The 22876-nt window shown below is 44.6% G+C and overlaps 1 protein-coding gene across 4 annotated transcripts in view; it reads left to right on the top strand.

Moving 5' to 3' along the window:
• Nucleotides 1–22876, top strand: part of LOC140689811 (gamma-aminobutyric acid receptor subunit gamma-3-like) — a 149563-nt gene that overhangs the window by 31220 nt on the left and 95467 nt on the right. For all 4 annotated transcript variants that reach the window (XM_072951173.1, XM_072951172.1, XM_072951174.1 and 1 more), the window contains exon 3: nt 18225–18292. In XM_072951173.1, coding sequence (XP_072807274.1) covers nt 18225–18292 — 68 coding nt within the window. The remainder of the gene's footprint in view (nt 1–18224; nt 18293–22876) is intronic.

The raw sequence follows: 22876 nt of genomic DNA, 5'->3' as shown, positions 1-22876 counted from the left end.
GTAGAGCACAATTTTTCAGTTATACACAAACATACACATATTCATTGTTGCATTCTTTTTCACTGTGAGCTACCACAAGATCTTGTATATATTTCCCTGTGCCATACAGTATAATCTTGTTTATCTATTCTATATATACCTGTCAGTATCTACAAATTTCCAACTCCCAGTCTGTCCCTTCCAACCCCTCTCCCCACTTGGCAACCACAAGTTTGTATTCTATGTCTATGAGTCTGTTTCTGTTTTGTATTTATGTTCATTTGTTTTTTTCTTTTCTTTCTTTTTTTAAATTTTAGAATTTTTATTATTATTTTTTTTTAGATTCCACATATTAGTGATCTCATATGGTATTTTTCTTTCTCTTTCTGACTTACTTCACTTAAAGTGACTTTTTTTAGGGACATCCATGTTGCTGCAAATGGTGTTATGTTGTCTTTTTTTTGTGGCTGAATAGTATTAAAAATTTAAGTATAGTGAAATTAGAAAGTTTAGTAGTCTTCACCTTTCCACGTAACGTTATGTAGTTGGTAACTGAGTATCATGAAATATTGTAAAACTGAGTATCATGAAATATTGTAAAACTGTAATTTGTTTTGTATTTTTCTTTTGTTGGATGTTTACTTGGTTGAAAATTTTTCTTTACTATAAACACCACCAGTGCATGACTTCTTATCCACATTTGACATTACTATGAAATAAACCACTCCAGGCTTTAATGTCTTAGAACATGTTACTGTGTGATTTGGCAGTATGAGCAGTAATCAGGTGCGGTGGGCTTAGCTGGGGGGACGGCTCAGGGCTGGCTGGTGCCTGGTGGCCTCATTGACCTGCCTGGGCTTCGGATGGAATGATGGAACTGGCCGTGACACCTGGGCCCCTCTGTCTGTGTGGTCTGTCTCTCCACATCATCTCTTCCTCAAGGCGGCTAGTCTGGGCTTGCTTACGGAGGAGCTGTTGGAATTCGGATCGAACCAGAATCAGGTTATGTGTAGACGTCACACAGCATCACTTCTATGATGACGTGTTAGTTCAGGTCACAAGGCGAACCTAGATTAAGTAGACTGTACCCTTGCTGGTAGAGTTCTTGGCTGTTTTCAGTCTACAATGCCAATTTTTCCCTAACTTGAATTTGTAGAATCAGAACTACTTGTCTGGAGGATGCAGACTTTGCAGACACGTGTCCTTGCTGCTCACTTGTGCCAGCAGGGCCTGGAGGTGAGCGCCTGTCTCCAGAAACTTACCAGTCTTCTACTTCTAGATCAGAACCTTGAGCATCATTAGTACAAGATACGGTGAAAGGGAATGAATAGCTTTATTCAGTCACCTCAGTAGTTACTGACTCTTCCTGGGACCAGCGCTCTGGGCTTTATGTAGGCATACATTTTCCAGATGCAAAATTTTGGAAGAAGTTTCCCCAATAAATCTTATCCACTGTCCATCTTCCCTTTCTAGAGAATAATACAAAGTGTCACTGAACGTATCATAGATACTGTTACATATGACACTGGTGGTGAATGAAAATTAGCCACAATTTTCCCAGGATGTGAGTCATTTAAGCATAATTCAGCCAAATAATTATTTTAGATACATTATTTTAAAATGTAACAGAAAACATTCACATCTAGAAACAGGGTTGAAAATATATATGTATTAAGATACTCAAATATATTAGAACATAGTCACTGAATATTAGCATTAATGTATGCTGTTACCATAGAAGTTTAACAGCGAACCTCAATGGATAAAACCAATGACGAACTCTTTAAATAGTCTCACATTATGAACGTTTGATTTGCACCTCAGGTGAATGTGCACATGCCCTTAATTTTAATTCTAAAATTGTGATAAACAATTGTTCTTCCGAATATAGATCGGCTAGGAAACTGATATTTTTCTTATTTTTTATTGAAATATAGTTGATTTACAATGTTAGTTTCAGGTGTACAGCAAAGCAATTCAGTTGTACACATATATACGTGTATATATATATATATTTTTTTCACTTTCTTTCCCATTATGGCTCATTACAAGAAATTAAATATAGTTCCCTGTACTATGCAGTACGTCCCTGTTGTTTATGTATTCTGTATATAGTAATGTGTTTCTGTTAGTCCCAAACTCCTGATGGGAGAGGAAACTTCTGTCACTCAAAGATTCAGTCAAAAACAGAATCGGGGTTCAGTGGCCTGGATTCTGCTCTGATAGAAGCTGACAGGCATGTGTGGCTTCTGTAAATAAAACTACCTACTTAATCCAGCTGTTGTGTTCAATTCTCAGATTGCTTGCTTAAGCACTGGATGTTGGCAGCTTTCTTTTTAAAAAAAAGCAGTCTCCCTTCACCACTTGGTACCAACCCCTTGCGAAGAGGGGACAGAATTTTTCTAAGACGGAAGGAAGGAAAGGAAAGGGGACGACGTTAATGGGATGGAGGCCCAGCAGACCAGCCCCTCGCTGGCTTCCAGGGGTCTTCTTGCGCTGAGACCTCTGCATCCCTGCTCGGGGTGAGGTTTGGGATGGGAGGGGGCTTCCCCTGAGCTTTCTCAGCCATCCTGGTGACAGGCTGGGTCAGAGGAGAGTTCAGAACCTGTTCCCCTTTTTACAATAGCTGCGACCCTGCGGGTGTGGGGAACGCCCTCAGAGGAGAGAGTTAGGGCAGGGTGAGGACTGGGAGCTGGGGGAGGGGAAGGAGGGACGGGGAAACAGCCTCGAGCAAGGCTCTGCTGGGAGCCTGGTCCCGTCTACCAGGGGCTTGTCCGCCAGCTGCTTCGGGGTCCCAGGGCTGCTGGGGCTGCCTCGGGGTGGTGGGGCGGTCCCGTCCCGGCAGCCCTGTGTGGACAGCGGTCTGTGTGGAGCCTCCGTCCGCGCTGGAGCGGGGCGGCTGGCCCTCGGGGTGTGCTTGCATTTCTTCTCACTTCTGTCCTGATTTCCTCTCGCCAAGCTGGCTATGCAAACTGGAAAGTGCTGATCCTCCCAACACGTTTGTGTTTTATCTGGCGATATGTGTGGATTGAGGCGTTATTAGGGTCCAGTAATAAATACATACGTACACACATACACACGCATCAACATAGGTAGATAGGAAAATAAGAAAACAAAACAAAAAATAAAGCTCTAGCCAGATAAGGAAGAAATCTGAGGAAGACGGGAATCTTGCCGTGTGTTCTAACGCTTCCGATGTGTGTTCAGTTGACTCGGGCGTTACTCAGCGAGCTCACTGCCAAGACCACAGGGCTGTTACAAACGCTCGGTAAATGCTAGCTAGTGTTGTTCTTGTGGCAACGGTAGTTCTCATCCTCAAGGCAGACCCTTTTGAGGTCCTGTGTTGCAAACATAGTGCCAACAATGTAAAGAATGGGCAGCCAGGAAGGGCTGGGCATACTCCAGTGGTCGCGTGCATGCTTCAGCGCAGAACTGACCCCTTCTCCAAAGACGGGAAGCCTTCCTAGGGTGGGAGCCCTGTGTTCTCCAGCCAGTGGCTCCTAACCCTGAAAAGCTAACGGTGCTTGAGCTGTTATCTGCCTAGACTGATGCGTCTCATCCTTAGATCCACCCCCCCACCCCACACACACTTACCCAGGAACCTTGTCCTCTCTCTGTTAACACTTTGTTCCGAAAGAGTCTTCATTATGGAATGCCCGGGCCATAAGGAGAGAGAGGGTTCTACCTTTAGCAATCAGAAAAAGCAGATTATGAAATATTCTAGAAATATACTAATGCTGCTTGATCCTTTTACGTAGAAAAACAGAGACAGCTTCACTATGGTCAAAATTACCTCCCCAGACGTTCCTAAATGAAAAGGAGGCCTAGGGTAGCACCAGCTTAGATTTGGGGAACAGCAGAGTGAGATTAAATTAGGTTTGGTGAACTCTGTGTTCTCGAATTGTTTCCACCCCATGTTCAGCCTTCTCTCTCAGTGACCTTCCCTCCCTCCGTATTCCCTTTGACCTGTTTCATCCTCCTCTCTTTTCTCATCTCTGTTCCCCTCTTTTTAACAACCCACGCGTGTCGCAAACTCTTTGTTGTCGTAGATCCAGGGCTTACCCAGTTTCAAAGAGCTTCATCTCCATTCTGTTTCCCGTACCACTGTCCCCAGATTTGGACATAACTCAGAGCTGCCTACACACTGAAATTCTTACTCGTGTCATATTTTTATTTTTATTTATTTGGGGGGGTAATTAGGTTTATTTGTGTATTTTTATTTTAATGAGTGGTACTGGGGATGGAACCCAGGACCTCATGCATGCTAGGCACACACTCCACCACTGGGCTATACCCTCCCCCCTTACTCTTATTTTGAATTCTGACCACAGCATCTACTCTTTACTTCTCCAGCTCTCTTAGCCCTTTCAGAAGTGTCCTCTCTCTTCACTGCATCCTGTGCAACCTTGACACCTGCTCCCCTTTGCTTCAGTGAAATGCCTTCTCCTTTGTCACTGTCCCCTCTGGCTGCCTCCCCCCACCCAGATTCCTTCCTGGACCATCACTAAGTTATGTTTCATTCTCTTCTTTCTCTCTTTTAAAATCACCTTTCAGTATTTGTGGCTTCAACCACCATCCCCATGTATTAATACATATTTTCCAAAATCTGTGACTTTGGCCTGGACGACTTTACGGCCTAGATCTACATTTGCAGCTTACTTCTGGGTATTTGAGGTGTGTGGCTCTGTCAGAGTCTTTATCTTCACATACACAGAAGCTTTTAAAATGAGCCCCAGCTGGCCTGACAGTTATGCGCCTCACCCTCAGGGCCTTCCACTGTTGCCAGAACCATCTGGATAAAGTCCGCTGTGATACAGAGGCTTTCCTTGTTAAAACTCTTCAACGTGAAAGTTAACCTTTATTCTGGCAACAAACTTTTATAATGTTTTTTGTAGTAAACCTTCCTTCCGACATATTTTTCCTTCTTTCTTCCATGCACGCTGAATACGAGTTGCAAGCAGTTATCTAATGATGCCAGTGTGTTTTTATGACTTCCACCTTCCACCTGCTCCTGCTGTCCCCACTGCCCGGGGTACCTGTCTCTCAGTGTAGCCTTTCTTCAAAAAGGCCACTTGTCCACTGAGCTTTCTTTGCAAACCACAGTAAACGCCCCATGTGTGATTTGCACAGGACGTGTTACTTTCAACGTCGTTCTCTTCTCAGACACGTGTTTCTCATTTCCCTTATTTCACCACAGGGGTCTCGCAGGCCCTTCATGTAATTTGTCCCCGTGTTCTGCTTGGTATGACATTTTGTCATAGTGGGGCCATGAAAGGTTTGGACTGAATTAAGTCAGATACTGTCTAGTAACCACATAGCCAGTCTTTTCCTATGCTCTACATTCCTCCTTGCAGATCCAGGCTTCCAGATGCTGTAATTTCTTTAAATCGTATGAGGACTTTCTTTATTATTTGTATAGTGCAGGTCTCCTGCAGACAAATTCTCTCAGACTTTGAAGACATGTTTATTTCCCCTTTCTTTCCAAAGGAATACTTTTTTTGGGGGGGTGCAGAATTATAAGTTAACATTTTGTTTCCTTTCAGTACTTCAAAAACCTTGGACCGCTGCTTTCTGTCTTGTATTATTATTATTATTTTTTTATACTGTGTTAGCCATCATTTTCCCTCTTGGTATAATTTACCTGTATTTGGCTGCTTTTAAGATTTCTTTAAGGACTGCTCAGCAGTTTGCTAATGGCAATCTTAGGAATAGTTTTCTTTATATTTATGATTCCTGGGGTTTGATGAATTACTTATATCTGTGATTTGATGTCTTTCATCAGTTTTGGAAATTTCTTGAATATAATCTCTTTGAATTTTTTTTTCTTTCCACTGTCTTTCTGGGACTCCAAATTTTTATACTTATAACTCATTAGATGTAATTGGAATGTAATTGCTTATTCAAAACCAGTTACAGGCCAAGCTATATGAACTGTAGAGGGTGTTGATGGCGACAGGGGAGTGAGGCACTGTGTCTAAGGTAGGCACCCAGCCCCACCCCATGGTCACTCTGTCTTGGTACCCAGGTTTGTTCTCTTCAGAGTACTCACCACCCTCAAACACCAGGTTCATGGATCAGGTTATTTGCTTTGTATCTGTTTAACCCACTGTGATTTATGCTCCATGAATGTAAGAGCTTTGTGTCTTGCCTGTGGTCTGTCCCCAGTTCCTGGAACTCTGTCCAGCTTGGTAATCACTGGCTGATGATTTGTTGAATGAATAAAGAATGGTAAGTAGGAAGGCAAGGATAGGTAACAGGTCAGTATTAACAAAACCTGTTCACTGTAACACTGGAAAACTGAATTGTGAAAGTAGATTTACAAAGAAAAGTGAAATAATTCAGAATAATTCAGTGAAAAATCTTTTGTTCGTACTATTTAGGTTTAATCAGTTGTAATAGGGTGAGAGAATTTCACAGCTGGCTTTTGACAGCTTTAAATACTTCATAGTAGTGAAACCATACAGTATGTGTCCTTTGGTGACTGGCTTATTTCATTTAACATAATGTCATTAAGATTCATCCATGTTGTAGCATATGACCGGATTTCCTTTCCTAAGGCTGAGTAATGTTCCGTTGTGTGTATACGCCACACTTTCCTTAATTCACTCCTGATGGATAGAGAAGGTGTAAGGTATATCTGCTTTGCACAGGCCGATGGACATGGAGGTAACTCCCTCCTCCCGGCTGTTGTGATGTGCAGAAGTTTTTACATTTAATATGATCCCATTTGTCTATCTTTGCCTTTGTTGCCTGAGCTTCTGATGTCACATGCAAGAAATCACTGCCAAATCCAATGTCACGAAACTTTTCCCACGTGGTTTTAAGACTGGGTGTCTTGAAGTGTTGTCTTCCAGTTAAGAGCTTTGATCCACTTTGAGCTGGTGTCTCTCGTGGAGTTAGGTCAGGGGCTGGCTCTGTTCTTTGGCTTGTAGCTCTCCACGTTTCCCAACATTGTTTGTTGAAGACTATCCTTTCCCAATGGAATGATAACGTAGTCTTGGCACTGTTGTGCAAAGTTACTTGGCCGTGCACCCAAGGGCTTACTCCTGGGTTCTTTGTTCTGTTCCGTTGCTTTATGTATCTGTCTTTATGCTGGTGCCACACTGTCTTGGTTACTGTTGCTTTGTAGTTGTTTCAAAATGGAGAAGTGTGAGACTGCTGACTTTATTACTTTTTTTAGAAGGCATTTTTGCTCCTCAGGGTTCACATGTGTTTAAAATTCCCTTGTGATTTCTGACTTGATCCGTTGGTTTAGGAATGAGTTAATTTCCACATGTTTGTGGATTTTCCTGTTTCCCTTCTTGTACTGACTTCTAGTGTCATTCCACTGGTCAGATGGATGCTTTGTAGGTGTGATTCCAGTCTTTGTAGATTTGTTATGACTTTTTAAAAGTTTTGCTTGTTTTGGGGGGAGGTAATTAGATTTATTTATTTATTTAAAGTTTATTTATTTTTTTATTGGTGGGGAGTTAACTAGGTTTACTTAGTATTTATTTATTCTTAGGGGTGTTACTGGAGATTTCACCGAGGACCTCATGCATGCTAAGCTTGTGCTCTACCCCTTGAGCTATACCCTCCCCCCAGGACTTTTTTTTTTAATGGTAAAACATGCAGCTTATCTTGAAGAAAGCTCTATGGCATTTGATAAGAACGAGTGAATTCCGCTGTTGTTGTGTTGGAGGGTCTTGTGTATGACTCTCAGTGCAGGTGGTCTGTAGGGATTTCAGGCCCTCTGCTTCCTGACTGGTCTTCTGTCCCATTGTTGGATCTGTAACTGAAAGCAGGGGGTGGAAACCTTCTGCAGTCGGTGTGTTGCTGTCTGGTTTTCCTTCAGTTCTGTCGGTGTTTGCTAGGTGTGCTGGGGAACTCTGTTGTCTGGAGCATATATATTTATAATTGCTACGTCTTCCAGGTGAGTTGGCCTTTTTAGCATTATGTAATGACCTTTGCCCCTTGTGACACAGTTAATAGTGACTTATCTTGTATCATAATTAAAAGTGGTTTATGTGCATACATTACTATACTGCGGTGGTCTAATTTGTCCATGTACTTTTTCACCAGGGAGTTTTATGTTTCTGTATGGTTTTGTGTTGCTGTTTATTGTTGCTCGCTTCAGTTTGAAGGCATCACTGTAGCATTTCTTGTAGGACAGGTCTAGTGGTCATGAACTCCCTCAGCTTTTGTTTAGCTGAGAAAATTGTAATTTCTCCTTGACTTCCAAGGGCAGTTTTGCTGCCTGAAGTATTCTTGTTGGCAGTTTTTCTTTCCTTTCTGCACTGTGAATGTATCACTTTTTAATCGTTTAGCCTTCAAAATGTCTGCTGAGAGCTTAATGATGATCTAACAGGAGCTTCCTTACACGTGCTGTGTCACTTCTCTCAGCTTGCCTGTGATTTTCTACAGCTTTATGATACTGCATCTCTGGGTAGGTCTCTTTAGGTTTATCCTACTCGGAGTTTTTTGAGCTTCCTGAGTTTGTATCTCCATTTCTCTTCTCCAAGTTGGGATATTTGGGGCCATTATTTCTTCTAACAGGCTCTCTGCTCTTTCTCTCTTTCTTCTCCTCTTAGAGCGCCCCCATGCATGTGTTGCTCTGCTTGGTGGTGTTCCAGAGCCCCTCAGGCCCTCCTCACTTTTCTTTGTAATTTCTTCTTCTTGCTCTTCTGTCTTGGTAATTTTGAACATCCTGTCTTTGAGGTCACTGGTTCTGTCTTCTACGCCGAACTGCTGCTGATCCCTGTGGTGAGTATTTCAGTTTAGTTATTACATTCTTCAGCTCTAAAGTTTCTGTTTGGCTCTTCTTTATGATTTTTCTCTTTTTCTAATGCCCTTCATGTTTTCCTGATTCCATTTAGTTGTCCATCTGTGTTCCGTTTTCATTTATGGAGCGTCCTTATAATGGTCATTTTGAATTCTTTGGTAATGCATATTTCTGTTTCATTTCCCAGAGATTTAATGTTCTCCTTTGACTGAACTGTGTTTCTCTTTCTTTGTATGCCTTGTCATCTCCTGTGGGATTTAGGCATTTGAGAAAAATCAGCCCCTTTCCCCAGTCTTCGCGGTCTGGTTTTGTACAGGAAAGACTTTTCACCAGTCTTCTGACTAGAGAGGCTGGCGGTCTTGCAAACCTTGTCTGGGGGAGTGCATCCTCCCAGGCTTTGGCGTGTAATCTACCAGAAGGGGTCTGCAGATTTCTCTCTGGGAGCTCTCTCTGGTCTCCAGTCCTGAGCCCTTTCTGGTGCCGGAGTGCTCCCTAGTGTCTCTCTGAGGTACTACAGACTGCTGATCGGCCAAACTGATTGCTTTTGTTCTCAGTATCCCCCAGCCTCGTGTCTCCTTCCTGGAAGGGCTTAAAATCAGGCAAGACAGAAACCAGTCCCTTGGGCAGCCCTCCCAAAATCAGGTCATTGGATGTATGTTCCACGTTTCTCTTCCCTTCCCCTGGGGGGAGTGGGGAGCTGGGCGTCTTCCCTCAGTGTCAGGGCCCTGGGGAGCATGTGCTGTGGATTTTCCCCTGGGCTCCCTTGTGACTGGCATCTAGCTCACCCAAGGGGAAGGACCCTCTTTGCTGCCTTCTGAGTTTCTTGCAAAGGCGGTTGGTCCGGGTATTGTTGCCAAGGTGGGTCTTCTGTGGGGAGGAGGATCTGGGGCTCCCTCTTCCACGGTCTTGCTGATGTCACTCTGTTAGGCGTTTGAAGTCCAGTGAGCTCCGTCAGCATCTGGACCGCCCACACTGTCTGCAGTCTTTTCACTGCTTACCGGTGGGCCGCGGTTGGCTTTCTACACGTGCTCCCAAGTGAAAACTGTTGGTGAGTGCTGTTTGGTATTCCCAGCCAGACGGTAGAAAGGAGACGTTGCTATTATAAAGGGAATTGTTAAAAGTTATCTTTCCTGTTATAGCTAATAACGTTTATGGTTGGAAGGAAAACTTACTTCAGATTCTCAGCTTGCACTGGAGAAAATGAGTCCCAGAAAATTTAAATTGCTTTTACAAGGTCACATGGCCACTTCAGAGTCAAATTTGTAAGATTATAAGACTTCTTGCAGGTGGTTTTCTCATTTTGTTTGTGTTCTTACCACCAGACTCTGATATGAGGTGGAAATGTAGAGGAGCTTTTTGGAGCACCTCCTTCTTGGAGCTCTGAAGGATTTGAGGTTCTTCTGAGAATGTGAATTCTCAGACTTTCTACTTCAGTAATACGTTTTACGTGAGTGCATGCAGATGTGGGATCTCGCTGTTTTACCATCTTTACCACATTGCTTATCAGATCTGACCCAGGTCTGAGGTAACGGCAGTTTTACCTTTTTTTTTCAATTAAAGTTTTTTTAATTGGGGTAAAATATACATAAAATTTACCATTTCAACCATCTTAAGTATGTAGTTCAGTGGTATTAAGTACATTCATAATGTCGTGCAACCATCATGCTATTTCCAGAACTTTTTTTATTTTTATTTTTTACTGAAATATAGTCAGTTTACAATGTTGTGTCAATTTCTGGTGTACAGGCACAGTGCTTCAGTCACACGTGAACATACAGGCAGTTTTATCTTGATCTTGGTGAACTCTTTTTGGCCCAATTGAAATCACACGGCGAGCCTTGAAGTTGAGAGGAGAGAACCTCAGGGTTGAATCCACAGTTCTGGCTTCCTGGGGGTGGGGTTAGCTATGAACCCAGGAGTCAGAGCTGTCCACGTGGGAACCCAGCAGACCTGAAACAGGACCCAGAGCAGTGGCTGTCTCGTCTCAGTGTTGCAGCACCGAGACGTTTCTGCATGGACCTAAGGCCTTGGCAGAACTGTAATATTAGCCAAGTTTGCCCATTCGATGTAGTACCTCTTACCCCAGTGCCTTCATCCACCCGCCTGGTAACCTAATATTGTCCAAGCTGGAGAAGAGCATTTGGAAACACACCTCCTTCCAGATCGCATAGATGAACTTACTAAAAGCCTCAGAGACAGAGTGTTTGCTTGTTAAGAAGCACCTGGAAAGCTTATTTGCGATGATGATGATGATGATGATGATGATGATGATGATGATGGTAAGCTCCCTTTGAGGCCATTGTTCCCCAGAACCCTGCTGTGCTTTTTACGACAGTGAAGCCTCTGGGAGGGTGAGGGTGGGCCTCTGGGGCTTTGCTTCTGTGAGGCTGCAGACTCCTGGGTAAGTCACCTCCTCAGTCATGTTCTGACTTCCAGTCTGTAGGTGGGCATGAAAGTGGTGCTGCGTACTGAGTCAGTGCAGGGCGCTTACCAGAGAGCCGTCTGCCGGCTGCTGACAGTGGAAGGAAGTACTTGAAGTGGGGGTGGTGATGGGGTTGGGGGGCTGGTCTGCCTCGTGCGCCATCTTGGCCAGAGGGACTCTTGATTCAGGGAAAGGAAGGGGGCAGTAAGCTGGAGGGGCCAACAGCACAGGAGCCCCCACTCCCTTTGCTCAAAGGCCGGGAAGGTTGCAAGGGAGGTCCCCAGCTATCGGAAGAGCCAGTATTTAACTATAATCTATTTAACCACCATGGGCAAGAGAGTTGGTATTGTTTATTTCTCTTTTCCCCACTCACTTGTTGATATTTAAATCTTTCTATCAGTACATTGAAACTTCTTATGAAAAAATACAACTTTAAGTGACCAGGGTTATGGTTAGGCATAAATATTATTTGGAAAACAGCAGATGTGAGATTTTGGCATTCTTTTCTGTGTCTGGTTCCAGGGGTCCCAGTGATCATAGCAAAACAATGTACTGAATGCCTACTGTTTACTTCACAGCACCCCCTCAGCACCCCATCATGAATTAGGTTCTGTTGTCAGCTCATGGTAGACACAGGGGCACCAAGGCACAGAGAGGTTAAGAGACGTTTCAAGATTGCGGAGCTGGGGAGGGCAGGGCCACTCTTTGCGGCCAGGTGACCAGGCGGCGTGCCCCCCTCGGCTGTCACCCATGGAGCACATCTGCTCAGTGCTCTCTGGGGCCTCCGTTCCTCATCCCCTGCTGCTGCTGGTCTGGGGGCAGCTCGTGAGGGTGGCCTCTGCGGCAGCTGCAGTCACCCCACTCCGCAGTCCTGTCCCTGTCAGCACTCTCAGCCCTGGTTCCATCTCCTCCAGCCTGCGCTGTGCTCCTCTGTTTCCTGCTTGTTTATGAGGGAGTAAAAGTGGCCCCACCTGTTCTCTCAGTGCCGCTGTCAGGGAGCTAATCTAATCTCTGTTGTAACAGGTGCCTATTTTTGGGAGTATCCTAGTCTTGGACAGTCTGTTATCAGCTCTCTGCCCGTTTGATGGCTTGAGTCAGCCCATGGTCACTGTCAGGTTCCAGGGGACCTTAAAAAGTCACTCTTCCTGCTGCAGTGTTTAATCTCATGCGAACATTTAACATGTAAAGCCCAAGTAAATATAATAACCTAAAACCCATAATTTTCAGGAACCAGGGTCACACACTAGTTCGCAGGTGTTTACTGTGTCCAGGAGCTGTGGCGGGTGCGCGGGGGAGGGGCGAAGGTGACCTGCATGTGAGCCCTCCCCTCCAGGGGCCAGCCCTGCTCACTGGAGTGTTCAGGGGTGCTCTTGACCTAACAATACGGAGATGAAGAGAAGGACTATATATATGTATGTTCTTAGTTTTTAAAAAAAATTTTTAATTAATTTTTTATTGAAGTATAGTTACAACGTGTCAATTTCTGGTCTACAGTATAATGTCCTACTCATGCATATGCATGTATATACATATATTTTCATATTTTTTTATTTAAAGTTATTACAAGATATTAAATATAGTTCCCTGTGTTATACGGAAGAACTCTGTGTATCTATTTTATATATAGTAGTTAGTATCTTCAAACTTCCCAAATTTATCCCTTCTCACCCCCTTTCCCCCCTATAACCATGATTGTTTACCGCGTCTGTGAGTCTGTTTCTGGTTTGTAGGTGAGTTCATTAGTGTCCTCTTTGTTTTTTTTTTTAGATTCCACATGTGAGTGATCTCATATGGTATTTTTCTTTCTCTTTCTGGCTTACTTCACTTAGAATGACCATCTCCAGGTCCTTCCATGTTACTGCAAATGTAGTATTTTATTCTTAGTTTCTTCATGTACATTTTCCTAAAAGACCCCAGACACTTATTCCAAACCTGTATGAGACTGTCTTTAGTAAGAGGTGTTACCCAGATGACTAGAGAAGACCCACATGACTGTTAGTGCTGGTCCTCGCGGTCTTTGAGGTCTGCGCCTACAGCGCGCTGGGTGTTTTGTGCACTGCTGTAGCCTCGTTCCTCGGGGGATGGATTCCTGCCTCTCCACCTTCCCCAGAGAATGGACATGGGCCGACCAGGACCCTGTGAATCACATCGCATGGGGCCGAACTAAGCTGGCGGCTTCCTGTTTTCTCTTTTTCTTATTTCCCCCAGTTTTGTAAAGTAAAATATATCATAATAAATTCAGTGGCTTTACAAAGAAACTTCTGGGGGTTGTGAGAAACCAGCTCCATACAACGCTCCATTTCATTGTGGAAAAATTAGGAGATGTGGAATCAGGTCATCCTGTCTGCCACTGGCCCTGCTCCGGGAGAAGCTTGGAGCTGATTGAGTTCTGAGGGCTATGACATCCTTGACTTGTTGAATGACATCTGTGCCTACCTCTCGGAGCCCAGGGCCAGAAGAGTAACCACCCAGCTTGGTCAGGCAGAAAAATGAAAGGTGTTTCTTAGGACTGCAGTACCACTGGGCAGCAGTGAACTGGTGGTGGTGACACAGAAATGTGTTGTTTATTACCTGTTGTATTTATTCAGAGTTGGCATTTTAGACATGTGCTGGGAAGTACCCATTTGTGACCCTCAAATGGGGCCCCTTAACAGGTAACTGTCAGGCAGTTTGGAAATAAAAGTCGATTTTTTTTCCCGGAAGAGGGGCTGAAGTGTGTTTAATAGGTATGTGGGACTGTATTACATGTGGTTTTGGGTGTCTAGCCCCAAAGAGATTGACATCAAGATTTTATTTTTCTGTTAAAATATAATCTATTTACTTTTTACCATGACACAATTTCTTTTGTGTCCCCAATAAACAAGACAAAGAGTCTGTTCACCTCCAAGCTCCAAGTAGCATTTTGGAGAAGAAAAGTCAACAGCCAGCCTGGCCCAGTCCTGCATCTCCCCCCAACAGGGCCACCGTGACCCATGCCGTTTCCTGTCTGTGTGTCGGGGTTGTGCCCTCAGCTCATGACTGATTGTTCTAGGAAGAGGGAGCCCAGGGTGGGTGGAGAAAAGCCATTGCTTCTGCTCCGGGGGTGGGTGGGGAGTGCAGCCTTTGGCTGCTCCGGCTTTGAAGGGGCAACGGTGGCTGACATGTAGCCAGGAGTCCCCGTTGCATCAGCATGGTTCATGCACACTGCACAACTTGTGAGTTTGTGATTCTTCTCAGACATACTAATTCTGGATTTTTCGAAAAGAGTGCCATGCACATAGGTAAGGTAGAACTGAAATGAAGGATTGGGAGTGAATCCATTTTTGAACTAGATGTGGGGACTCAGTTCCACCCGCCCTATTCTATGCTCTTTTTCAACAGAATTTCCCCTCTTACTCAGAAAACTGCCATCCCTCTCTCCCTGTTCCTGAGTTTTTTCTTTTTTTTTTTTTAACCTCTTAGTAATTCTTCATCCTTCTCCCGACTGTCCAGAGTTTAATTAAAAAAAAATTCTGGTTAAATACACATAACATAAAACTCGCCGTCTTGGCACTTTGAAGCGTGCATTTCAGTGGCATTAAGGGCGTTCACACTGTGGTGCGCCGTTACCCCCATCAATCTCCGGAGCGCTCTTCATCTTGCAAAACAGAAACCCTGTATCCTTTAAACACTAAGTCCCCATTCCTGCCTCCCACCCAGTGACAGCCACCATCCTGCTTTCTGTCTCTGTGAGCTTGACTCCTGTAGGTCCCTCACACACGTGGAGTCATACAGTGTGTGTCTTTCTGTGATGGGCTGATTTCACTCAGCCTAACGTCCTCAGGGTTCATCCATGTGTCAGTTTATCGTATGACCATCTTACTGTATATATATTTATATTTATATTTAAAATTTTCTGTATATTATGTTTTGACATTTAAAAACCTTTCCTGGCTGGGGAGAGACTGCTCCCCCCAGGGGTAAACAATGCATAGAGGTGGCCGGGGGCCCAACCTGGGGGGAAGTAACCAGTCCAGGGCCACTCCTCCTCTGTATGGCCCATGCACCCCAGGAGCCAGTACCCCTCTGTCTTAATCACCCCAGGGCCAGGTGCCCGGCCAGTGGAGACCACCCCTGTGTCCCAAAGCCCACGGGAATGATTCAGACGAGCCAAAACAGCCAGCCCTGCCTGTTTACCCTGCCTGCCCTGCCCCTCCCTCAGAAACCCCGATTCAGATCACGGCCTGGGCGCCTCCTCTCTGGCCCTGTCTTCTGCCTCCTGGCCATCCTGGTGTCCTTCCCGTGCAGTCCTGCAAAGCATGCCGTACCTCCTGTCTCTAGGACCTGGGAGTAAAAAGACTTTGTTTTCCTGAGCCTCTCCTCTTGCAGCTGCACCTGACCATCACATAAACAAACGTGAAACAGTCAGAATCCCCTTGCTTCTAAAGGCAGAGTAAGAGTCCCTGTGTATGAACTGCACGGGTTTACCATTTATCCCTCTGTGGGCTGCTTCCACTTTCTGGCTGTTGTGAATAGTGCTGCTGTGAATGTGGATGGACAAATACATGTTTGAGTCCCTGCTTTTAATTCTTTTGGGTACATGCCCAGAAATGGAATCACGCGGTCATGTGGTCATTCTGTGCTTAAGTTTTTGAGGAACTTCCATACTGCTTTCATAGTGCCCGCATCGTTTGACCCTCCCACCAGCAGTGCACCAGGGTTTCAGTTTCCTGTATCTTTGCCGACACTTGTTATTTTCTGGGAATTTTTTTTTTCTGACGGTAGCCATCATTATGGATACAAAGTGGCATTTCATTATGTTCTGATTTGCATTTGCCTAGTGACTAATAATGTTAATTATCTTCTCATGTGCTTATCGGCCAGTTGGATGTCTCTTTGGTGAAATGTCTAAGTCCTTCACCCATTTTAAAGTCAGGTTGCTCTCCTTCATTGTTGCTGAGTTGTGGGAGCCCCTTTTATTTGCTGGGTATATCCAGATACCACTTACCACATACGTGATTTACAGATGCCTTCTCCCATTCTGAGGGGTGCCTTTCCACTGCGTTGGTTGTGTCTTTTGATGCACAGAAGTTTTTAATTTTGATGTAGTCCAATGTATTTATTTGTTTTTCTTTGGTTGCCTGTGGTTTTGGTGTCATATGCAAGAAATCATTGCCAAATCCAATGTCATAAAATTTTTCTCTTAGCGTATTCCTCTAAGAGTTTTGTAGTTTCAAATCTCACCTTTATGTCTCAGATCCATTTTGAGTTAAATGTTGTATATTGTGTAAGGTAAGGGGTCAGCTTCACTTATTTTGCTCGCAGATATCCAGTTTACCCAACACCATTTGTTGAAAAGACTTTGCCCCACTGAATGGTCTTGGCATCTTTGCTGAAGATCGTTTGTCAGGGCTTAATCGCGAGGCTTTGGATTATAAACCTTGAGTCTCCTGTGGCCGGTCTCTTTCCTGGGTGCCACTGTCAGATCCACTCTCCTAAATGCTCCTTTTACCTTAGCGTGATGCTGCTTAAATGAGCATTTGCTTAAAACAGTTTATTTTCCCCAGATTGTGTGTGTGTGTGTGTGTGTGTTTTCCAAACTCTTATCTCGTAAAACCTTTATTTATCCAATTGCACTCAATACTCACTTGGCCCTTCCCACGTCAAGTTGTTAAGGCTTTACATCTGTAGGTCTTTTTTATTTAATGAGATTAAAAGCTGTGGAAGCCTACAATCTAATAAGTACCGTGAAAAAAACCAGAAAAGGCTCTTGCAAAACGCAGGTCCTCAGCTGACCGACTTCACACAGCCTTCGTCCAGCATCACGAAAGGTGATGCAGCCTTCGGAGACAGAGCACTTGCTGAATCCAGTTAAGCTGAAGAAAGATGCTACTTTACTGTTCACCTGAGTTGGCAAAGCTCAGTCTGAAATGAATAGCCCTCTTACGAAATTTAAACACTATATACGTGGTTTGTAGACTTGTATTGGGGTGTTTTCCAAAATGCTAACAGCCTTTTGAAGCTAACGTGACTTGGTTGTACCAGCAGATGTTGGAGTAGTTGGCTCCCATTTATAATCATTATTTCCATTTTCGTGGAAGTCTGGAGAACATGGCTTAGGCTGCAGACTGCTGGATACATAATTTAACAACAGACTGTGAGCATAGAAGTGCTACTCATCCTTCCGAAAGCGGAGCGCAGAAGTCCACTTATGAATGATCAGCTATTCAGTGAAGCTGAAGAAGCTCCTTGAAGTAATTGCAGATGTAAACACTCCCGTTTCCATGGAAACATGCTGCGTTCACATGCAGAGGTTCGGGAGTCTTGTTCCCATTTGGAAGGGAGCTCCTCCTTGTCGGGTGGCCTGGACCCCCGGCTCAGAGGTTGGCTGTCTCCGCAGGCTCGTTACCGGTCTCCCCAGTTCCGTTTCTGCCAAGGAACAGGAAACCGATTTTCTTTAAGGTTAAATGAGCCAATTTTACCCCTAAAGGCACAATGTTAGATGTTATGGTTTCTCATTATTTGAATTTTATGCCCTCAAAGTTGAAACAGTAATTCCTCAACCTGCTAAAGTGTTATTCTTTTTTTGTGTGTCCGGATCTGAAGTCTGTGATATGGGGGTATGTGTCTTTAGGTTACACTCTTAACAATAATCAGTATTTCTTGTCTTCCTTCGGTGTATGTGCTCTCTGGGTCTTTGCTTTGAGTTGCAACCAGGTGATGGATGAGTAACCTGAACTATACCTGGTATCACTCTTCACTTGGGTTTGGCTTCAGAGCATGAATTTGACATCAAATCTGTTTTGCAATATCTTCTAGTTCATCTTTTTATTTTTTCTTTGTTGTATGATCAGGTAAACAAATGTTACAGAGTATCTTTATAGTCACGTCTCACTGGCAGCTTGAAGTGTATAGATGTTCTGTTTTTCTAGAATTTATTAAATATGGGTAAGAATCTTCCATCCTTTAGAATTGTGACTACAAGGCAAGTCCCATCTCTTTCCAACCTGCCCCTGGCTGTGCATGTGGGATGAAAGGAGGCTGGGCAGCGCTTGCCTTGGTCCTTGGCACAGAGTACTAACACACACGTGTTTTTCTCCACAGTGAAGCCCACCGTCATCGATGTGGACATCTATGTTAACAGCATCGGTCCCGTGTCCTCAATAAACATGGTAAGACGCTGGTTTCTTTTCTGACCTGACGGTCTTTCTGTCTGTTCTTGCTCGCGTCCTCACCGTGAGTTTCCGTCCGAGATTGATCATGTGGTTTTAAACTCATGGGTTTCCGTCCAAGATTGATCGTGTGGTTTTAAACTCACAATTGGCTTCTTAAACCTGTGGCAATTGTTGGTAGCTTCGGTGTTGGAAATGGTAAAACTCGAGGAGTGGCGTTCGTGACGCTAGCAGTGGGTCACTGCTCTGAGGATGGATAGTGTCTCACCCCCCGCCTTGTCCGCACGTGGATCTCCAGGTGATGTGATTTGCGCTTGTGCTGTCGCTGGCTGAGTCTGACCTCACTGATACTGAGGATGAATAGAAACAATGTTTGTACTTTTGTTCATTCTTCATGATCCAGAGGACCTGCCTTTCATTAGTGTTTCTCAGGAAAGGATCTGAGATTACCCGGCTCATACCTCTGTCTGCAGTTTGAACTCTGAGGGTAAACATGCTGCCTTTCTTTTTTTTTTTACCAGGAGAAAGTATGGGACCAAGTATGTGGTTTCCCCGAGTCAGGTGTTTTCACAGACAAAAGCAAAGTGAGCCCCAGAAGTAACTGTTCGCAGGCTAGAGATTGCCTTCCCTGTACCAGGGGTTGGCTCTTAGGAAGGGGCTGTGCTGGCATCTGTCACTGCAGGCAGATCGTGCGGGATTCCAGGAGCAGGCACTTGCCTCACCCACCCGGCGATGGCAGGAGCTCCTGGACGCAGGGGGCCTCCTTTGTGCTTCCCCGCTGCACAGTGGCTCCTCGATTCGGGGATGCGTGAGGCTGACGGGGCGTTCGTTGTACGGTGCCAACTGAAAATGCCATCCTTTCATTGTATGATTCTGTAGTTGGACGTAACCCTTCCAAAATGAATCGCAAAATCATTTCTTTTCATTGCCAGATAATGCAAATGTTCATCTTCTCTCTGATGAATATATAAAGGTTCCATGTGGGGGTGAAGTGATACTCAGTGGGGGTGACTGACTTAAAAATCCCTCATGTCACCCGTAAACTGGAAATGGGGCACCAGCAAGGAGGTGACGTGAATAAAAGAGGGTTTACCACATACAACCTGTGGGCTGCAGATTGTGAACGTAAACTGCAAGTGTGACAGTCCCCTCCCCTGGTAAATAAGTCTTCGGTTGACCACATAGAGTCATCACTTCTTAGTTTGCTTCTTATTCTGGCGTTCTGTTATGTTAGTTACACAACACTTCATTCAGACGCTGACCCTACAACAGAAGTGCCCCCATGGACACATAGTCACAATGTCATTTTAGGGACAGCGGCTTGCACCTGGGGGTCTGGGGGTTTTTCATGAACTCCTGTAACGTTGAGATCCACTTTGTGCCCAGGGTTAGGCTTTGCTGTCGGAATGGACAGACATCTCTGTACGAAAATCCTACACCACAGGAGAGGCTGAGAGTAAGTGACACAGGGCGATAAGGACTTTGTTAATGACGGGCACCCCGCCCCCGGAAAGCCTGCAGTTGGAGTAGATTGCTCCAATGAGGTCTTCTCAGCCTGACGCCTGGCTGCTAGGCAGGAGCCTGCCAGGTGGGACAGCGTGGGAAGGTCCCCGTGAAAGGGTGGACGGCAGGTGTGGCACGCGGTTGGGGTCTGAGGGGCTGACGTGCTGCTTGAATGCCACGTGGTGGTGGGCGGAGCTGGGTTGTGCGGGGGCTGAGGCTCTGACTGTAGTCACGTCACCCTCAGGCCCCAGACAGACCCCGCCCTGGGGAAGTGTGCGGACACTTCCATGTGAGGTGTGTGCACATCCAGCTTCATGAGAGATTAGTTCAAATCCAGATTTATAAACAAACCATCAGGGAACCCAGGGAACCAGAGCAAAGACAGGTGCAGGGCTGAGCGACCAGAGGAGGGAACATGCAGGACCCCCGAGGGAGGTTTCAGAGGCCTCAGAAGGTAGGGGCTTCTGCGTTGCTTTTTTTTGTTTTTAAGTTTAAACTTTTATTTTTGAAAAGATTTATTTTTCTGGAGCTGTTTTAGGTTCACAGCCAAATTGAGAGGAAGGTCCAGAGAAGGTCCCATATCCTCCCTGCCCCTCCCCCCACACGCATAGCCTCCTCCACTATCAACATCCCCCACCAGATGGTACATTTGTACGAGTAGTGGACACACGCTGACATGTCATCATCACCCAAAGCCTGTAGTTGACACTAGAATTCACCTTTGGTGTTAACATCTGTGGGTCCGGACAAGCACGTAATGACACGTTTTCACCGTTACACAGAGTAGTGTCGCTGCCCTGAAAATTCTCTCTGCACATCTGCTTCCTCAAGGGTGAGTATTTCTAGCGTTTGTCTTCTTGGCACTTTGTTTAGAAGTTGGAATGATACAAGGCTTCTCACGTTGCTGAGTACGTCACATGTACCCACTCTGTCTATGAAACCTAATGACACAGTTTCAAAAGAATGTGAAATGCTTTAAAGTGGACCTCGTGAAAAATAAGAGCAATTTAAAAGTAGAGAACTGACTGTTTAAGTGGGTTTTGGGGACTGAGTCATCAATAATAATTTTAAAAAAGGTGAGAGAGACTAAAGCAAATTTAAAATACATTCTGCGAAAAAGGCGCAATTTAGAGATGTGTACAGGATTGAAGGATATACATTTTTATTGAGGTTTTGACCATAAGCTAAATAAAGTCTTGTAAAATTATGCCCCCCCAAGTAGTCACTTAACCATCAAGTAAAGAGAGGAAACAGCTGTTTGTTCCTCCCCTTCTCCTCTTTCCTACTTGTCTGCTCCTTTTATTGGTGTTACTAGTACTGAAGATTCAGTTTCAGACATCCTCTCCACTAAAGAAAAATGAAGTTGCATTTCAGTCTCTTGTTTAACAGGTTGATTTTCATTATCTTGTCTCTCCTGGAGTTTTTGCTTTTTCTGGTTACAGAGATTAGAAGTGGTTCAGCTGGGGTGAGGAGAATCTTTCTTTACAAAGCTTCAATCCATCCTCTGTCTTGGTCGTAATGACATATCGAAATGTGCACAGTTCCTCACAGAGATGGTGCATGGTTTGTTTCAGGCCCATAGGGGCTGCATATGAAGAGGCTTGAGAGTTTATTTTTGAGAATTTTCACTGTAAGAAACCTTTCAGGAAAGGAACAAAGAAAACCAGTGCTTGATACCTATTCTTGGCCATCAGCCTGTGTTGTTGGATCTTCATGAGACTGAGGGAGAGAAGATAGGTCTTTCCCACTTGTGTGTTGGTGAGCGAGCTGGAGCCCACGGGGACAGAGAACCCAGAGCCCCGGTTCTGACCCCACTGTGTCTCTGCGGTTGGTGTGAACCACAGCCCAGCCCCTGCAGAGCTAAAGCTCTAGCTTGGGACTTGAGATGAAACAGGCTCAAGGGTGAGTCTCCCACTAGGACCACTTTCCTTTTATTAAAAAAAATAAATTAATAGAGCTGATTTTTTTTAAGCAGTTCAAACTTTTTCCCCAGCTTTGTTGAGATATAATTGACATGTAACATTATATAGTTGAAGACGCAGTACCTGGTGGTTGGCTGTGCATACACATTGCGAAATGATGACTGCAGCAAGGTTTGTTAACGCTTCCGTCACCCGAGTTAGTTCTGTTTTTGTGATGAGATCTTTTAAGATCTACTCTTAGCAAGTATCAAGTGTATAATACCGTGCTGTTAACGGTGGTCATCATGCCGTACGAACATCCCTGCAACTTACTCATCTCAGCACCTGGAAAGTTGTTCCCTTCGACCAACATTTACCTGTAAGTAAACCACCTCCTATCCCATCCCTGGAAACCACCAATCTACTCTCTGTTTCAATGATTTCAGGTTTTTTAAATTCCACATATAAGTAAGATCATACAATTCTTATCTTACTATGTCTGACTTATTTCATGTAGCATAATTTTAAATTTGCAGAGAGATTGGGTAGAAATCACATAAAGTTCCCATATATTTCTGTGTGTGCATGCACGCTTGCGTGTACACACACACACACACACACACTCCTCCTGCTCTTAACATCTTGCGTCAGTGTGGTACATTTGTTACCATTGATGAGTGGATATTGACACATTGTTATTAACTGGAATCCACAGTCTGCGTTGGGATTCATTTTTGGTGCTGCATGTTCTGCGGGGTTTCACAAGTGTGTGATGACACATATAATGTGTTCACCATTGTTGTACCATCCAAGGTGTTTTCACTGCCCTAAAAATCCTCTGTGCTCCACCTGTTCATGCCTAGTTCCTCACTAACCCCTGGCAGCCACTGATCTTTTTACTGTCGCCATAGTTTTGCTTTTTCCAGAAAGTTGTATAGGTGGAATCATAGAGCATGCAGCCTTCTAAGACTGGCTGATTTCCCTCTGTTTTTCAACGAGCTGGTATAAGCTACCATCTGAGGGTATCCAGGACCTAGTGGTTGAGTGGATATGATGTGACTGTAACAGCTGGTTGTGACTGTGTGTTACCCGGCAATTTAGGAGGAGGCTGTGGAGATCAGAGAGACAGGTTAAAAATCACTGGAATATGCTCCGTTATATGACCCATGGCCTAAAAGGA

Source organism: Vicugna pacos, chromosome 27 (genome assembly GCF_048564905.1).
Source record: "Vicugna pacos chromosome 27, VicPac4, whole genome shotgun sequence".
NCBI lineage: Eukaryota > Metazoa > Chordata > Mammalia > Artiodactyla > Camelidae > Vicugna > Vicugna pacos.
Note: the sequence above shows the minus strand (reverse complement) of the source record. Positions and strands in the feature narration are given on the sequence as shown.